Source organism: Aegilops tauschii, chromosome 4, assembly GCF_002575655.3.
Source record: "Aegilops tauschii subsp. strangulata cultivar AL8/78 chromosome 4, Aet v6.0, whole genome shotgun sequence".
Lineage (NCBI taxonomy): Eukaryota > Viridiplantae > Streptophyta > Magnoliopsida > Poales > Poaceae > Aegilops > Aegilops tauschii.
The window spans coordinates 298,080,960-298,096,689 of NC_053038.3; the positions used below are offsets into that span (position 1 = coordinate 298,080,960).

At 43.5% G+C, this 15,730-nt stretch overlaps 2 protein-coding genes across 2 annotated transcripts; both read left to right on the forward strand.

Annotated features, from left to right (window-relative positions):
- Positions 1–2,946: 2,946 nt before the first annotated feature.
- On the forward strand, positions 2,947–8,565 carry LOC141021301 (uncharacterized). The gene is made up of 8 exons (XM_073496619.1): positions 2,947–3,154; positions 4,242–4,512; positions 4,599–7,260; positions 7,371–7,550; positions 7,693–7,803; positions 7,910–7,979; positions 8,099–8,200; positions 8,296–8,565. Exons 3-8 carry the CDS (start codon positions 6,773–6,775, stop codon positions 8,467–8,469), a joined length of 1,125 nt encoding a protein of 374 aa, XP_073352720.1. The 5' UTR covers positions 2,947–3,154; positions 4,242–4,512; positions 4,599–6,772; the 3' UTR covers positions 8,470–8,565.
- A 1,804-nt stretch (positions 8,566–10,369) lies between these two features.
- On the forward strand, positions 10,370–11,110 carry LOC109733298 (protein RALF-like 33). Its single transcript, XM_020292494.3, has one exon. It carries the CDS (start codon positions 10,488–10,490, stop codon positions 10,881–10,883), a length of 396 nt encoding a protein of 131 aa, XP_020148083.1. The 5' UTR covers positions 10,370–10,487; the 3' UTR covers positions 10,884–11,110.
- The last annotated feature ends 4,620 nt before the right edge of the window (positions 11,111–15,730 follow it).

The window sequence follows — 15,730 nt, forward strand, 5'->3', positions numbered from 1 at the left end:
TTTTTTAGTTATAGAAATATTAGAAATGTTAGTTATATTGAAATGTTATAAATTTTTCTGTTTTTAAGTTATAGAAATATTTATAAAAATGTTAGCAATTTTTTTGTTTTTTAGTTATAGAAATATTAGAAATGTTAGTTATATATATAGAAATGTTAGAAATTTTAAAATTAGTTTTAGTTAGATGAATTAGATTAATGTCAAATTGTTAGAATTTGCATATAGAATTTTAGTTATCACAATTCAATCATTTAAAAAACGATATCAATAACTCCCGAACGTCAGGAATCTATGTTCTCGTCCCGAACGGCTCCATCGCCGTCCATTTATTCCAGCACGAATCATAGTACATAGGCTGCCACGTCATCTTTTCCAAACGTTCAGGCTGGATGGCGAGCCACCGAACGAAACAAACACAGGCATCTTATCCATTCACTTTGACCACACCCACAGCCACACACCTCCGACCTCCCCGGAGACACCCGAGAGCCTCACAACTCCTCCCCCAACAGCGCTCTCTCGTCGGTGGATTCCGGCGCGTGCCCGAAAGACCGCGGCGGAGGAGCTCGTGCGGGTGGCTTCCGCGGCGCCGTGCCCGGATACCTCGACGGAGGAGCTCGTGCGGGTGGCTTACCCGGCGGTGTGCCCGGAGACCGCGGCAGGAGGAGATGCTCCCGGAGCACGAGCTCGGTGCTGTCAAGCGATCGTGCTCGGGGCGGCTCCGGCGATGCACAGGGAGCCGCTTGAGTGCAGAGTAACCCACCCTCTCAGTCCTGGCATAAGCACTAACTGAATCTGATTTCGTGAGCAGCACATGCTGTATGCAGACCGAGAGTGCGATTCAGAATAAATAGTCACACTCGCACCATTGTCATGAAGCAGGGGCCAACCGTGAGTTTCTAATGCATTCCAGGAGTAACTATTTTCGAGTCAATAGGATAAGGAAATTGTTGTTCCTATGATAATGCCATGAAAATGGTTTGAGAAGACAGTGACACTTTTTATGCTCGATGTTTAGACAGTTTGCCTCCTATCAAATTCAGATTAAGGTGTGTAGATGATTTTTGCAGAATCTACACATGGCAAATCGACAAATTGTAGACTTGGATGAGGGCACCGGATTAGTGTATGTTTTGGGCATTATTTTTTTCAGAACCAACCTTTTGAATTAGTGTTCATTCAAATTTTACTACCCATGCCAAATTCAGCCAGAGACCCATGGCAACTTAATTTCCCCCTATGTTTTACAGGGGCTTTCAGGTGATTCTTTTAGCCATGGCAACTAAATTCCCCCTCCCTTGTGTTTTTGTAGGGGGTTAAGAGGATTCCTTTTTGCCATGGCAATTTTATTATGTGCTGTAGTTGCACAGATAGTTTGCCCCATGGGGGTACGCATCCCCTCATTGCTTTTTGACCAATCTTTTAAAACCATTTTTTGCATTTACTGTGTGAGGTTTCTTGGAATTTGGAGCAGTTTGCGAGTTAGTTTAGTTGGGAAATCACATTAGGTGTAGATAGTGGTTTGCTCCCCCTCTCCTTCACCTCTGACAAACTGGCATGGCAAATTTACATAAGGCGTGTAGATAGCTTTAGTTGGGAAATTCACGACCTATAAATGACCATGGTAATTAGTATGTTTTCTTGCCGTGGCAGTGGCACCTTATATATTTTTTTTATTGCCATGTTACATAGTCGTGATTTGTGAAGACAATTTGTGTTTATTAAATTCACTAGATGTCCCACGGCAAATTCAGTTTAATCCTCATGGCAAGTTTCTTTTTTCAAGATGATGTCAACTTTTTTTACCATGGCAATTTTGAAAATGATTCTGCCAAGGCAAATTCAATTTAATGATCATGTCGAGTTTCTTTTTTCAAGACGATAACAACTTTTTTTACCATGGCAATTTTTATAGTGATTTTGCCATGGCAAATTCACTAGATGTCCCACGGCAAATTCAGTTTAATGGCCATGGCAAGTTTCTTTTTTCAAGACGATGTCAACTTTTTTTTACCATGTCAATTTTTAAATTGATTTTGCCATGGCAAATTCACTAGATGTCCCATGGCAAATTCAGTTTAATGCCCATGGCAAGTTTCTTTTTTCTAGACGCTGTCAACTTTTTGTTACCATGGCCATTTTTAAGTGATTTTGCCATGGCAAATTCACTAGATGTCCCACGGCAAATTTAGTTTAATGGCCATGGCAAGTTTCTTTTTTCAAGATGATGTCAACTTTTTTTTACCATGGCAATTTTTAAAGTGATTTTGCCATGGCAAATTCACTAGATGTCCCACGACAAATTCAGTTTAATGCCCATGGCAAGTTTCTTTTTTCTAGACGATGTCAACTTTTTGTTACCATGGCCATTTTTTAAGTGATTTTGCCATGGCAAATTCACTAGATCTCCCACGGCAAATTCAGTTTGATGCCCGTGGCAAGTTTCTTTTTTCAAGACGATGTCAATTTTTTTTACCATGGCAATTTTTTAAAGTGATTTTGCCATGGCAAATTCACTAAATGTCCCACGGTAAATTCAGTTTAATGCCCATGGCAAGTTTCTTTTTTCAAGGCGATGCCAGAAAGAATACGTTTTTAACTAAGGAATCTCATTGCTGCATTCTTATTCACGTAAGAGTTTTTCATATTATATTAGATGGGCAATTATTTCTGTACACTACATGGAGTAGGTTTTAGGCATTTTCATGTTTGTTTTAATTTTTTTGTAAACAAAGATCTTTTTTGTCCATGGCAAATTTTGCTTTGTTAAAGACAGATGGAAATTTCTGGCTTGCATCACTGGGATTTTTTAGTTCTCAATTTTCTCCTTTTAATGGCAAATTTTTCATAACATGGCAAAATCTGGGCTTTCTTTTTCATAGATAAAAAAATATTTTTCATTCGCAGTACAAACTAGGTGATACTATGTTTATTTTCTTTTTTTAGTCACAAGGCCGGCAGCTGTGTTGGGTTGTTCATGCTGGGCGGGGGAGGGCGTTGGGGCTGGGGCTCCTCTCATCCGAATGAACTTGTTCGGTCGATGCCCACCCCGACACTAAACGAATTGTTCGATCTGCGGAGTCACTGGGCCGAACGGCCGGTCGTTATCGACATCCTTGAATATTTGATGGTAAAATTTACACTACGCGCCATGGTAAATTTATTGGATAGTAGTTGCCCTAGCACAGTTTTTGAAGCTTGTGAACTGAAAATGCAAATACTCACATTGAATAAGTGGTAGTTTTGCCACTTTAGAAGCATGTAAACTTTTTAGTTTGTAACATTTTGTGGCTATTTTATGGACGTCATTTTTTTTGCATACATTTATTTTATGAATCCATATTTAGGCTTTTTTTAATTCGAAAAGGATGGCAACTTTCTCTGTATGTTAAACTAAAAAGTTAGATGGTGCTATGGCGTGAGATAGCTGGGCCTTTGGCCCACTTGGTTTCTCCTTTTTTAGCTATCACGGGTTCGGACTGGAGCGTGTTTCCCCCGAACGTTTTCGTTCGTTGCCACGATCGCTTCTGTACGAATCTTTCGTTCGGTGGGAAGGCCCTCCAGACCGAACGTTCGGCTGTTATCGGGGTCCTTAAAAAATGTTACTTTTTGCGGGCATATAGTATTTGTTCTCGATGATGCCCGGCCCGCATCCTCGCCGTTGACCCGTTCGCGACGACGTCCGGCTGACCCATGTCCGGGATTGGGCTCCGCCGGGCTGGCACTGGGAGGTGCTACCTGGAGGGGCGCGCCGCTTGGTGAGGAACCCGGCCTCGGGTCCCGTCGTCGACCCTGATCTCCTTTGGTGGCATTCGTGTGGGTCACATTCGGTGCAGAGGGAGCCGACCCCGCCGGAGGTGGTGCGTCGTCGTGTCAGGGAGGAGGACGGGCACGTCCATCGCTACATGGCTGCTATGGACGTCAGGTTCTCCAATACCTGGCAGGTTCTTTGGGCAGATGACCGGAGATATGATCCTGTGATGGTTCCTTGTCTTTCGGTGTCCACCGCCCGCGCCCTAGGAACCGCGAGTGGCCTAGATTCTTCTATGGTATTCGATCTTTATTAGCTACCTAGCCAGTGATGTATTCAAGATTATATATTATTCGAGATGATGTATTCGAGATTATATATTATTCGAGACGATGCATATTATGTACTATATGATTTAGTTTTTCCTTATTGATTGCATCCATGCATTGTAATTTGAATACTAAATTGTTTTATATTTCTTCTGTATTAGTTAAATAAAAGCTATGACGGACAATACCGGCAGAGAGGGAGAAGAGGCCCTGTTCGAGATCATACGCAGCCCTAACAGGCCAGATGATCTGAATGAAGCAAATGACGGCTCCCAATATCTGAACAATAATGGGGAGGGTGATGATAAGATATTCGATCTCGACGACCGAGCTGATGAAGTCATGAACTATGATTATGATTATGATGACGCAGACAATGATTATGATGACGAATACAATGTTGATCTTGAAATAACAAAGACTACCGGCGAGGTATATTTATATAAGCAGGCATCTAGTGATCATCACATGTTTTTTTATTTGAAGATATATTAACGAATCGATTTTTCTTCTTTCAGCCCTCCGGATCGAGCAAATCTGCTTCTACAGACAGCAGGACAAAGCGCGGGCCGGGCAAAAAGTTGAAGGAGGGTGTAAAGTACAACATCGATTCCATCAAAGCTAGTGGCGAACCCCTCACGCCTAAGAACATTGCGAACAAGTTCGTTCGTCAGTGCGGAGTTCTTGTGAAGGACCAACTCCCGATCTCCATTCAAGAATGGAAAGAGCCAAAAACTAAACGCCCAGATGTTACTTGGGTCGACGACAGAGCAAAACAAAAGCTTTGGGAATCTCTGATGGAACATTTCACCCTACCAGATTATTTCACTGATGCAGATGTGCAGAAAGTCAAGACGCTGCTCTTAAGAAGATGGCAATTGCATTCAACACCCACAAGAAAATTGTATGGGCCAACTACCTCGCTGCAGAAAGGAAGACTCCAGAATTCAAGGGAACACTGGAGAAGCAAAGAGAACACTGGCCCGCTTTCGTGAAATTCAAGGAATCAGAATTATCTAAGGAACGGTCGAGAAAAAACAAGGCCAATGCCGCAAAAAGACGCAGTTCCATAGGCTGGGTCCAGGTGGCTACGCGGTGGCAATGCGTAAGTGGGATAAGTCTGAGCAAGAGATGGAGGATGCAGGGGTCACTCCGGTTACTAGGAGCTGGCCCCCCAGGTGCAGAACTTGGTTCTATGCGCATGGGGGGCGTTGGACCCGAAGAGAGGCCTGGTTTCGAAGAAGGCAAGTCTAAAAGGAGCAGAACAAAAGTTACTTGACGCAATAGAAGCTGCTCAAAAGGGGGTGTTCACGCCCCACAGAGAGAACGACGAGCTTACGCGCGCCCTGGGAAATCCTGAACACCCGGGAAGAACACGAGGCAAGGGCGTTATTCCCTGGTATGAGGGCTTTTCGGAATGGAACGCCGACTACAGGACCCGTGCAAGAAAGAAGATGGAGGAGGAGAAGAAGAGGAAGCTGGAGGAGGAGCAGAGGAAGAAGGACGCGGAACGCCTTCAAGGCCTAGAAGCAAGGCACGCGGACTTGGCACTCAAATTCCAGCAGTAGCAGCAGCAGATCGACTCACTTAGCCAGGAAAGGGGGTCTCAGCAGCGGCAGCAGCAAGCGGATGATCATCCAGCATTGGATAGCACCGTCCCATCCATGCCGAGAAGCAGCGTTGGTTCCGCCCCGGGCGACGCACTGCTGGATACATACCTTGTGGATGACATCATAGAGAACACTAACTGTGAGCTACATTTTAAAATGAAGAACATATCCATGAAGGTGGCGAACGCCGTTGCTTTTACAATTACCCTCGAAGCAACCTTCCATTGCGCCCCGATTCCAGCGGGCTATGCTCGTGTCTTGGTTGATGAGGTGGTGGACCCATATTCGGGGCTAGAGCTTGACATTCCTGGAGGTGACGACGAGCACACACTGGGAGAGGCCATACATCGTATCATCCTATGGAGAAAGGATTGCATCATCTTTCGAAGTCCACCGACACCGCGTCTGCCGACTCCTCGAAGTCCGCCACCGTATCAGCAGACTCCCGCTCCTCCAAGTCCACGAACGCGTGAGCAGACTCCTGCTTCAAGTCCGGCACAGCGTCAGGCCACTCCTCCTGTTTCAAGTCCGACACCGTGTCAGGCCACACCTCCTGCTTCAAGTCCGGCACAGCGTCAGGCCACACCTCCTGCTTCAAGTCCGACACCGTGTCAGGCCACACCTCCTGCTTCAAGTTCGGCACAGCGTCAGGCCACTCCTCCTGCTCCAACTAAGCCACGTCAGCCGTCTCCACCGCCTAAGCAATCGCAGAAGAGACATGCCGCAGCTATGGTGCGTAGCGGTACGAGTCGAGGTAGTACAGGAAGTACAGGCGGAGACAAGCAATATAAATATGGTCCAAGCAGCCTCGCTCCTCTTCCTCAGAGGCCTTACGACATGACCGAGGAGCAAAACGATGTAATAGTGCGGGCCGAAGTGGACGCCCATTTTGGACCGAAACCGGCACCGCCGCCGAGGGAGAAAGTGCCTGAGGAAAAGATTGACCACTTCATTCGTATGGCTAGACCACCAGCTCCCAAGCCTGTTGACTCAGACTATGAGCGCCAAATCAGGAAGGCACATCGAGCACGACTACAGAAAGAAGCGAGCTCGAGCTCGAGCCAACAAGCAGCTGTCAAAAAATGCGGGAAAACCGTTCCCCAGCTGGGAGAACAGGCGGCGCAATTGACCCCCCGCTTGTTGTGCCAACAACACATGAGAGTACACGCGCCCAATATTATTGTGGGCAAACCGTTTACGTTCCCGAGCTGGGCGATGTGGTAATAACCGAGGAGCATATAATGCAGGCTGAAATGCTCAAGATCACTGTTGGACAACTCCTCGATATCGAGCCCATGTCTCCGCTTAGAGAGGAGGAAATAAAACAGAAATATGTCCGGGGCCAACCTTTGGTCGAGACCGAGGAGGTCAAGAACCTCCCAACGAGAATGTATGAATTGCATGGTTGGTACATGAAAATTACCAAGATTTCCAACCGAGAATCCCTCATGGTGCAAGTCGAGGAAGATCATTACTTCAATAAGAAAGCTCTGTCCGTTGAGTATTCAGAACTATTTCGGTTATTCAATCAAGATGCACTCGACAAATCTATCGTCAGTTGCTATTGTATGTAAGTGATTTCTTTCTGTAATTTAAGTCTCAAGCTAGCTCTAGTGCTCATTGATTGATCATTAATTACCTGTATCCTCACTATATATTCTTTTCTGTGGTATTATGCAGGATGAAGATGTATGAAACGAAAAAAGCTGGACGCTATGGCATTGGGTTCATTGACCCAAATACCGTTAATGAATACACATGGAAATTGGAATGGTGTAGACAAGATGTAGAGAAATGCATGCTAGAGTTCTTGAAGCGCCTCAATAGCAATGAAGATATACTACTTCCTTACAACTTCGAGTGAGTCACACTGTCTTGTACTACAAATTCTGTTTTTGCTTACTAGCTAGATGTTAATAAGTGTATATGGTTTAGGGTTATAGTTGATTAGTGTTATGCACATGCCCGCTTAATTTATACATGCAAACGTATGCGCATGCAGCTTCCACTGGATCTTGTTAGACATTAAAGTTGACGAAGGAAAAGTTGAAGTACTGGACTCACTACTTAAAAAAGATAGTGACTACAACATCGTGAAGGGGATAGTCGACAGGTTATTTCAATCATTATTAACTATATCTCAGCCTATTTAGTTCGTCATTTCCTGATATGAACTATTTTTAATAACCCCTTTATTAATTTTCTTTGCCGGCGGACAGGGCTTGGGCAAAGTACATCAAGGTGACTACAGGAAAATGGCGACAAAAGCTATGTTGGTATCGACCCAAGGTAAGTAATTAAGTAGTACTAGCTAGCTACCTACCATCTCTTTAATTCTTGTTTCAATACCATTAATTAATTAACATGCTTGATTAATTATTATCTGATTAAATTCTATTCTCGTAAAGGACCTGAAGCAGGCGCCGGGGACTGAAGTGTGTGCATACTACGTTTGCGAGAACATTCGCATGATGGCGTCCGAAAGGAGCAGATCTGATAGACAGGACTGGGTACGTTTGCCAGAACACTATTCACAAATCTTACATGATTGTCGATATCTAGTCACACAACTAATACGCATGCATATTGATCTCCTTCTTAACAGTTCAAAGAGGTGCGGGACCAGCTCCTACCAACAGAGCGCATACGAGCACTTCAAGAGGAAATAGCGGGATTTTTGCTCGACCAGGTCATAGATCCCAAAGGAGAATACTATTACCCGCTACCGCCCCATGAACCACTTGTCATCGTGCTCCGAAGGCACCAGGGCAACATGTAGGAGAAATTGTATATATATACATGTGTATGTGTGAATAATTAATGGTGGTTGTGAGACATTCGATTATATATATATATGATCGGTTCTACGAGAAAATCTATTTGTATATATGCATAACGTGTACAATATGTAGTATCGTAAAATACCAGCAAACAAAAAAAATTCAATGAAAAACACAAAATTAATGGAAAAATAAAAATTAAAACCAAAACCCCCCAAACATTAAGTACCGGTTGGTGCTACCAACCGGTACTAATGTTCTACCAGCACCCGGGCCTGGCTCGTGCCACGTGGTGGCACTTTAGCGCTGGTTCATGCCGAACCGGTAGTAAAGGGGGGGGGGCTTTAGTCTCCACTCTTTAGTGCCGGTTGCAGAACCGGCACTAAAGGCCCTTACGAACCGGCGCTAAAGTCCGGTTCTGGACTAGTGTCAGTTGGTGTCCGATGCGGGGTTGCAGGAAGATTTTCAACACATATGTGTAAAACACAAAGTAACTATAGCAAGAAGTTTGAGTGGATGCAATTTTCTCTCCAAAATAAAGTACATGTCAAAAGATTTTTTTTTAACAACATGTCTAAAGATTTGAACTCTATTTCTAAAGACACCGTAGGAAAAAAAGAACTTAGGATTCAAATCCTTCAAAAATCACATAAATGTTGGGGCTAAACTTGTAAGCTCTTTCTAACTTGGGGTCACTCGCCGGCAGAGGTGAGCATCAAAATACTTGTGGCGCACTTTGTTGTGCTGGTCTCCGTGTTTGGTCCAATTTGGAGGCAATTGTGCATGTATTTCATGGCAAAACAGGAGCACCTATACACATACCAACTAAAACCGTCTCAAAATTATCAAGGCAGAAAGATTAGACTATAATGACATCTTCGATGCTATGAGATTGAAATGATGTTTGATTGTGAACATGAAGACGTAGGGTTCTTTCCAAAGAGGTTGGAGTGGATGATTATTTTTCTATGAAATATAGTGTTTATTTACTCCTAGGAAAAGTTCATATGGTTTGAGGTTCTAGAGATCACACATTCACACAGCCAAGAACTCACGTAGGAATAATTTGTCAATATTAGAGTCCTCTAAAAATCATTTGAATCAAAGAGACCCTAACTCCCTTCTCGAAAGTCGCTGTATGAAAAAAAAGAATAAAGATGGCAAACATACAAAAGGCGTAGATTTGGGCATTTTATATTCAAAAGATTATTTGAGGATTTCAATCCTCATGATTTGTTTCATGTATAGGTTCTAGGCGATCCAATAGAATTCAGTAGTAAGGGCCTCTTTGGTTCTGAGGAAAAATGGAGGGAAAACGTAGGAACAGAAAGTCTTCCTTTGGTACTATTGTTCATGCATTTGGTTGAAAGGTTTGGGGTAATGAAAAAATGGAGAAAAAATTCCTTTAATCTCAATTTCAAAGGAAAAAACGCAGGAATTCCAGCATACATTTGGAGCTCTTATTAAAATTCATATGCATGAAGAACGATAATAAGATCCTTGATGGCATCATAAGATTCTAACTATACATTTTACTGTGGTTTGACTTTGATATGATCAATTCTCTGGTTTGCGCATGTATTATATCCTATTTCTGTGTGTGTTTTCCTGCGTTTTTAGATCCTAGAAACCAAAGAGGCCCTTAGATGATACTTCCTGTGTTTCATAATAATCTCTGGAGTACTATAGAATTCAATAGTAAATCAGCCAAAACTGGAGTAGAAACTTTCATGTGGAACCGTAGCAACAAAACATCTCATTCAATCAATGGTGTATGCATCTTGTTGCACACAGCAAACTCAGGTTAACATGAGTGGCACGCTCGTGTAGTTTGAACACAAATCCGGGCCGACTCTACAGACGCCCGACTCCCACTCCTCGCGTTTAAAAAAGCTTCCCCCCTTCCTCTGTTGCTGCACCGCCCAAGGTCGACTGCGGCACGCTCGCTCCTGTCCTGGCTCCACCACCCCACGCATCCCAGAGCACTGCAGCCTCCATTGCCGCTCTCTCGTCAACCATGGCACGGCAAACGCTGCTCCTGTTCGTAGCCACGCTCGTCGCCTCTGCCACAGCGGCCGCGGCGGCGGTGGAGCTCGTCGTCCAGGGGCGCACGGCGGATGTGGCGGGGTGGATGCGTCCGGGACCCATCTCCTGCCAAGGCACGGTGGAGGAGTGCCTGCACGAACGCGAGCGCGAGCACGACGACGTGTTTGGGCTCAGGCGGCGCCTTGTCTACGCGGAGGAAGAGGAGGACGGCGGCGGCTACCCTACGCAGTACATCAGCTACTCCGCGCTGATGAGGGACTCGGTGCCGTGTTCCGTGCCGGGCGCGTCCTACTACAACTGCCATCCGGGCGCCGTCGCCAACCCCTACTCGCGCGGCTGCTCCGCTATCAGCCAATGCCGCGACTAGCCGGACCACCGCCCCATTTAATCCCGCAGGCTGCAGCAGCTCTGCTCCGTCCTCTAGTTGTGGGGTTGTTCTTTGTTCTTTGCCCACTTTGTGATGTTCTGGGTGACGGTCGATGCACGACCTGCAGGTTCAGCACTCTTATGTGGATGGAACAAAATTGAAGTGACAGAGTCTTGTATACTACTATATGCACGATTAATTGGTGTTTTCAGTGCTTTTTCTTCTTTTGGACAGCTAGCTTTTGCATCTTACCCCAGGAGCCACCATATTAGCACCCTTCATATTGTAAATGCATGCTCCATATGGATGTCAAGGCTGCAGCCAGAGGCACACAAAATCGTCATATTTGGTGCCTCCATAATCCTCAGAGACGAAGCAAGAAGTAAAATCCTGTGGGGTCAGCTTCATAGCAATGGTGTCGTGTTCACATTTCTTTCACGAAAAGTGCAGTACCAGTTGGTGTGATATTTATGCTCCAGTTTACATCATGTAGAGCAATCTTTCCTATTGTTTTGTTGAACAGCTTGTACAGTTATATTTCTCTTCCTATTTGTTATGAAGGAAAAACAACTTAACTATTTTATTTCTTCATCTGTTTTTAGATGCATATGAACTGAAGCTCCAGAACTATCTTTTAAAGTCGACATTGGTTATAGCCAACAGAATTAACAATGGTCACGACCAATAATTTTCTTTCTAAGATCCATATACGATAGGAACGCCGTCACCGTCGCCGGCTGGTTGCAAATGCTCCCAATCGCCTGCCACAGCCACATCCGCTCATTCGCATATCATTGTTCATTTCATCAATCTTAGCTACATACAACAACAAATTTATTTTAACTTTTGCTATTTCTACTACCTACCCCCAAAGTTTGGGTATCTGTCAAGTTGCTGTTCAAAGCAGACAATATTTTTGTCTATTAGATCATCCGTTTAGCATAACAATCGCAGGTCTAGGAATGACCGTGGTAATTTTTTAGTGAAAATGACCGTGGTAAGTGCTTGCACTGTTTAATGCATTGTAGTTATGATGCTTTATCATAGTGCTATAACTCTTCTGGAATATCTCAGTTGAATGAATACTGCACTTTCCTATTTGTAGATTGCAATAATATCAAGCTGATGCTTCAGTGACAACTCAAATCTTATTGAAGAGTGGATCAAAAGCAGAAGACCCCTTTGGACAGTGGATTTTTTTAGTCACTGTTCATTTAAAGAGATTGGCTGTGGTGATTAGATTCTACATGCATTAAGAACCTTTGGATTTCATCAACCATCACATATTCAGGTAAAACACCTTTTGTTTTCTCTTGCGGCGCTGGAAGAGATTGTGAATTGTCAGCCGTGTCCAGGAATGTTGCATGTCATTTGTTCTCCTGTAAATCACTCAATAGTCAGTATCTTACTCTATTCGTATCAAGATTTGAATTGTTAGCTTAGTGTCCTGTTGCATATCACTTGGTCATTGGTAAAAGACTCGGTAGTTAGTATCTTAGTCCAGTCATAATTCTTGCTGATGTTGCATATCCTAAACGCTCTTTCCCTAATAGGCATATAAAACTGTCTTGGGCTATGATATATGGTCCTTTCTTGGAGGGGAGGAGTTGCATTATTGCCGATCAAAGTTGGTCTGGCAGTACATTGGCATATCTTTACCCTATAGTTCAAAATTGAAGGAAGGGTATGGGGATCCATAGGAAGTCAGGAACCCACGAGTCCAAATTTGACACCTCTGGTGAACTTTCCTCTCAATTATACTTCTTGCTGATGTTGTTAGTGTTTTATGATAAATTTTCAGTCAATCAACTGTGGAATAACCTACTAAGCTCATGTTTCTAAATACAGGTCCTTTAGATTTGCCACTCACTATCAACATTGGTTTTCTGGTTAATGCACGCCGCTTGTTGTTGATGGCATGGAAAGGGTGGCTTGCTGAAATTTTCTTGCTATTGCTCTGTACTTGCTTCCTTGAACAATGTATTCTTTTTAGTTTGAATCTTCCTGCCGCATCTACATAACTATATGTCACGCTTTAGTAGTTTGTTTATCTTGAAGTTTGAGCAATTTATCCCACATCAGTCCTCCTAGAAACTGGGCGAATGGTTAAAATGGTCAGCCATTCAAATGAGCAAACATAGAGTTTCAGATTGAACAATTATTGTTCTCGCATTCTGCATGAAAAGCTATTTCTGCAAACCATAATAAGAGTATAACTATTGTTGACAGGATTAGATGTATACAGGATCTTGCTGCTGCTATAGAGAAGAGACTGCCGAGGATTCGTGCCTTTGTGCTTCAGATACGTTATGATTAGTTGAAATCTGAGAATAGACTATTTTCAAGGAACAATCAATAGCAAAAGGAGCAGCAGGATGGCCAGTCCAAAATTGAGCAGATTCTGAGTTGGGATTTATTGCCGAAATTTCCTTCGCTTAATAATTAACATCATTGCCTGCACCACGTTAGTGAATGTTTTTCACACTTTTTTCTGAACATATGCAGCTATCGGTTTGTATTATTTGATGTGTGTAGTGCAACCAATTGAGGAGATTTGGAACAAGCAGCATCAGACTAATATTTGCATTTTCAATAGCCTGTAGTCTCTAGAGTGAAGTGTGTACATTTTGTGGACCTATGGTGGGTCTTGTGCCATGTTTAGTGGGTTAGGGACATGTGATTTTTTTCACCCGTTGCAACGCACGGGCATATTTGCTAGTAAAATCCTATGGGGTCAGCTTCATAGCAATGATGTCGTGTTCACAAATTAATATTGATTGGCGCAGATTCAGTGAAGAAATCTTGAAAATCGCTGGTGTCAGCTGACACTAATGCCAATGCTAGAGCTCTGTCCCTAATCGTGGGACTCACTTGTCAATGGAGAGAGAGGTTTCCACGTGGGGCCAGGTATATTAGCGGTTGGTTTTGAGGAAATGACTAGATGCAACACAAAAATTAACTTCTCAAATTTTGAGGATTTAAGTTTGAGATTTTTTTAAGGAGTTAACATTTAGAAAAAGACAAGAGATGTTTGGAAACAACTAGTGAGTGGGTGCCCCTGGGTGGTTTTCCTAAGGCCTTGTACAATGCTAGATGCTGAGGGAGGTGCTTAGAAAATAACCTGGGTTTTTCAGAAGCACCGGTTCCTATTTCTACAGGAGAGACACCTAATCAAGCGTCTACCCTGTAGAAATAAGTACCGGTTCTTAAGAAAAGCCTGGTTTATTTCTCTAAGTACCTCACCTAAGCACCTTGCATTGGCCTAAGGGGCGCCATGAGGCGCACGCGAGCCTAGCAGGTGGCGAGCGCTCATGGCAGGCCAGGGTCACAAGACCAAGCTCATCGCCAAGGCTTTTAGTGACCACATTTTTTTATTGATGCCATGGCGAAGTTACAACATGTGCGCAAAGGCTTTGAACGACCAGTGGCAGTAGTTGGCGGTCCGAAATATTTTCAGAGACTCATGGAACCTTAGAGGTGGAGTTACTTGGTATGTATGAACTTTACATGGCGATGTTGGTGGTTCCATCAAATGGCAAGGATACCTACAACATATTGTTGCTTGTTTTGTATGAACGTGGATAATTGGGAATGTAAATCTAGCTTGGCCAATGCGATGTCGTGGTCCGGCAACAGGGCAATCAGCCTCAGGAGTTAGGATGGCCGGCTATCTTTTTGACCTTCTCATGTGAATCGTCGGTGTCTTCGGTCTTCACTCGGCTTGTACTACTACTAGCAACTTCTGATGCCACGTTCTTTGATTTGTCGCCGTCCTCGGGCACTGGCAAGTGACTAGCACTTCCTCTGCTTGCACCAACTTTGTCGCCATTCTTCAAGCGTCAGGGACAATGGATGATGGGTCATGGACTCGTGGTTGAGTCATTTTTTCCATAGACCTACATCAATGCTACCAATGATGCATATGTGTTGGAAATTTCAACGCATACGTACAATGCGCTGACCAAACCATCTCTAGATCTAGCAGTAAAGCTACACCCTACAAAATTTTCATTGCGTGATGGGGATTCATTTAAAATCAGGAGGGGTAGTTGCATTAGACTCTAGAGTACACATTACACCATGCAGGTACATGTCATACCGCACGGTACAAATTACAGCACACAGGAGTACATGATTAATCGGGGGTATTGGTTGTAGTACTGTGTGAAAGTATATGTTACACTATACAGAATACATGTTCACTTTGCATGAACTATAAGTTTCCCTATGTGGGAAGTATACTATCCATAAGAACATACAAGTCTGTTGTCGTGTGAATTTCACTTATGTTATCATGAGAGTATAAATATGTTATTGTCGGAAGTACAAGTTGTGTCAGAAGATGTTTGTTTGTCGCAACCTATTAAGATGGAATGATGGATATAGTTTTGGACATACTAGCGCATGGAACGCGATGATGAAAAAGGGTTCATAATTTATACGCAAATGTTAAATATATTTTGTTTTAAATTTTATATAGAAGAAGAAGAAGAAGAAGAAGAAGAAGAAGAAGAAGACATGTATTGACAACCTCCCGCCCCCTTTAACCCAAGGCAGAGCACCATCAAAACTCCATGATTGTGACAAGTAGCGCTAATGTGTTGTGCCACATTTCGTCACCAGAGAAGTTTGAAGATAATATTTGCAATTTCTTATTTCGTTTATTAATAGTTTTTAGAATCATTTATTTTAACAGTTAAATTTGTTTTACCAATATTTCTACCTTCCGAAACTTCACCAACGAGTTAAATTTGTTTTTAGAATCATTCCCTCTCGCTGTCCGCTCGCCGACGCCGTCGCGACGCTGACCGCACCTACTCCGGGCGCTACCATCGAGTATCTGGCAC

What these genes read in the sequence shown, in the direction of transcription:
- LOC141021301 (XM_073496619.1), top strand. Translation starts at nt 6,773, where the DNA reads ATGCGGGAAAACCGTTCCCCAGCTGGGAGAACAGGCGGCGCAATTGAC. An exon ending in ATCGTCAGTTGCTATTGTAT is followed by an intron (nt 7,261 to 7,370) that starts GTAAGTGATTTC and finishes GGTATTATGCAG; the next exon opens with GATGAAGATGTATGAAACGA. An exon ending in TATGTTGGTATCGACCCAAG is followed by an intron (nt 7,980 to 8,098) that starts GTAAGTAATTAA and finishes ATTCTCGTAAAG; the next exon opens with GACCTGAAGCAGGCGCCGGG.
- LOC109733298 (XM_020292494.3), top strand. Translation starts at nt 10,488, where the DNA reads ATGGCACGGCAAACGCTGCTCCTGTTCGTAGCCACGCTCGTCGCCTCT.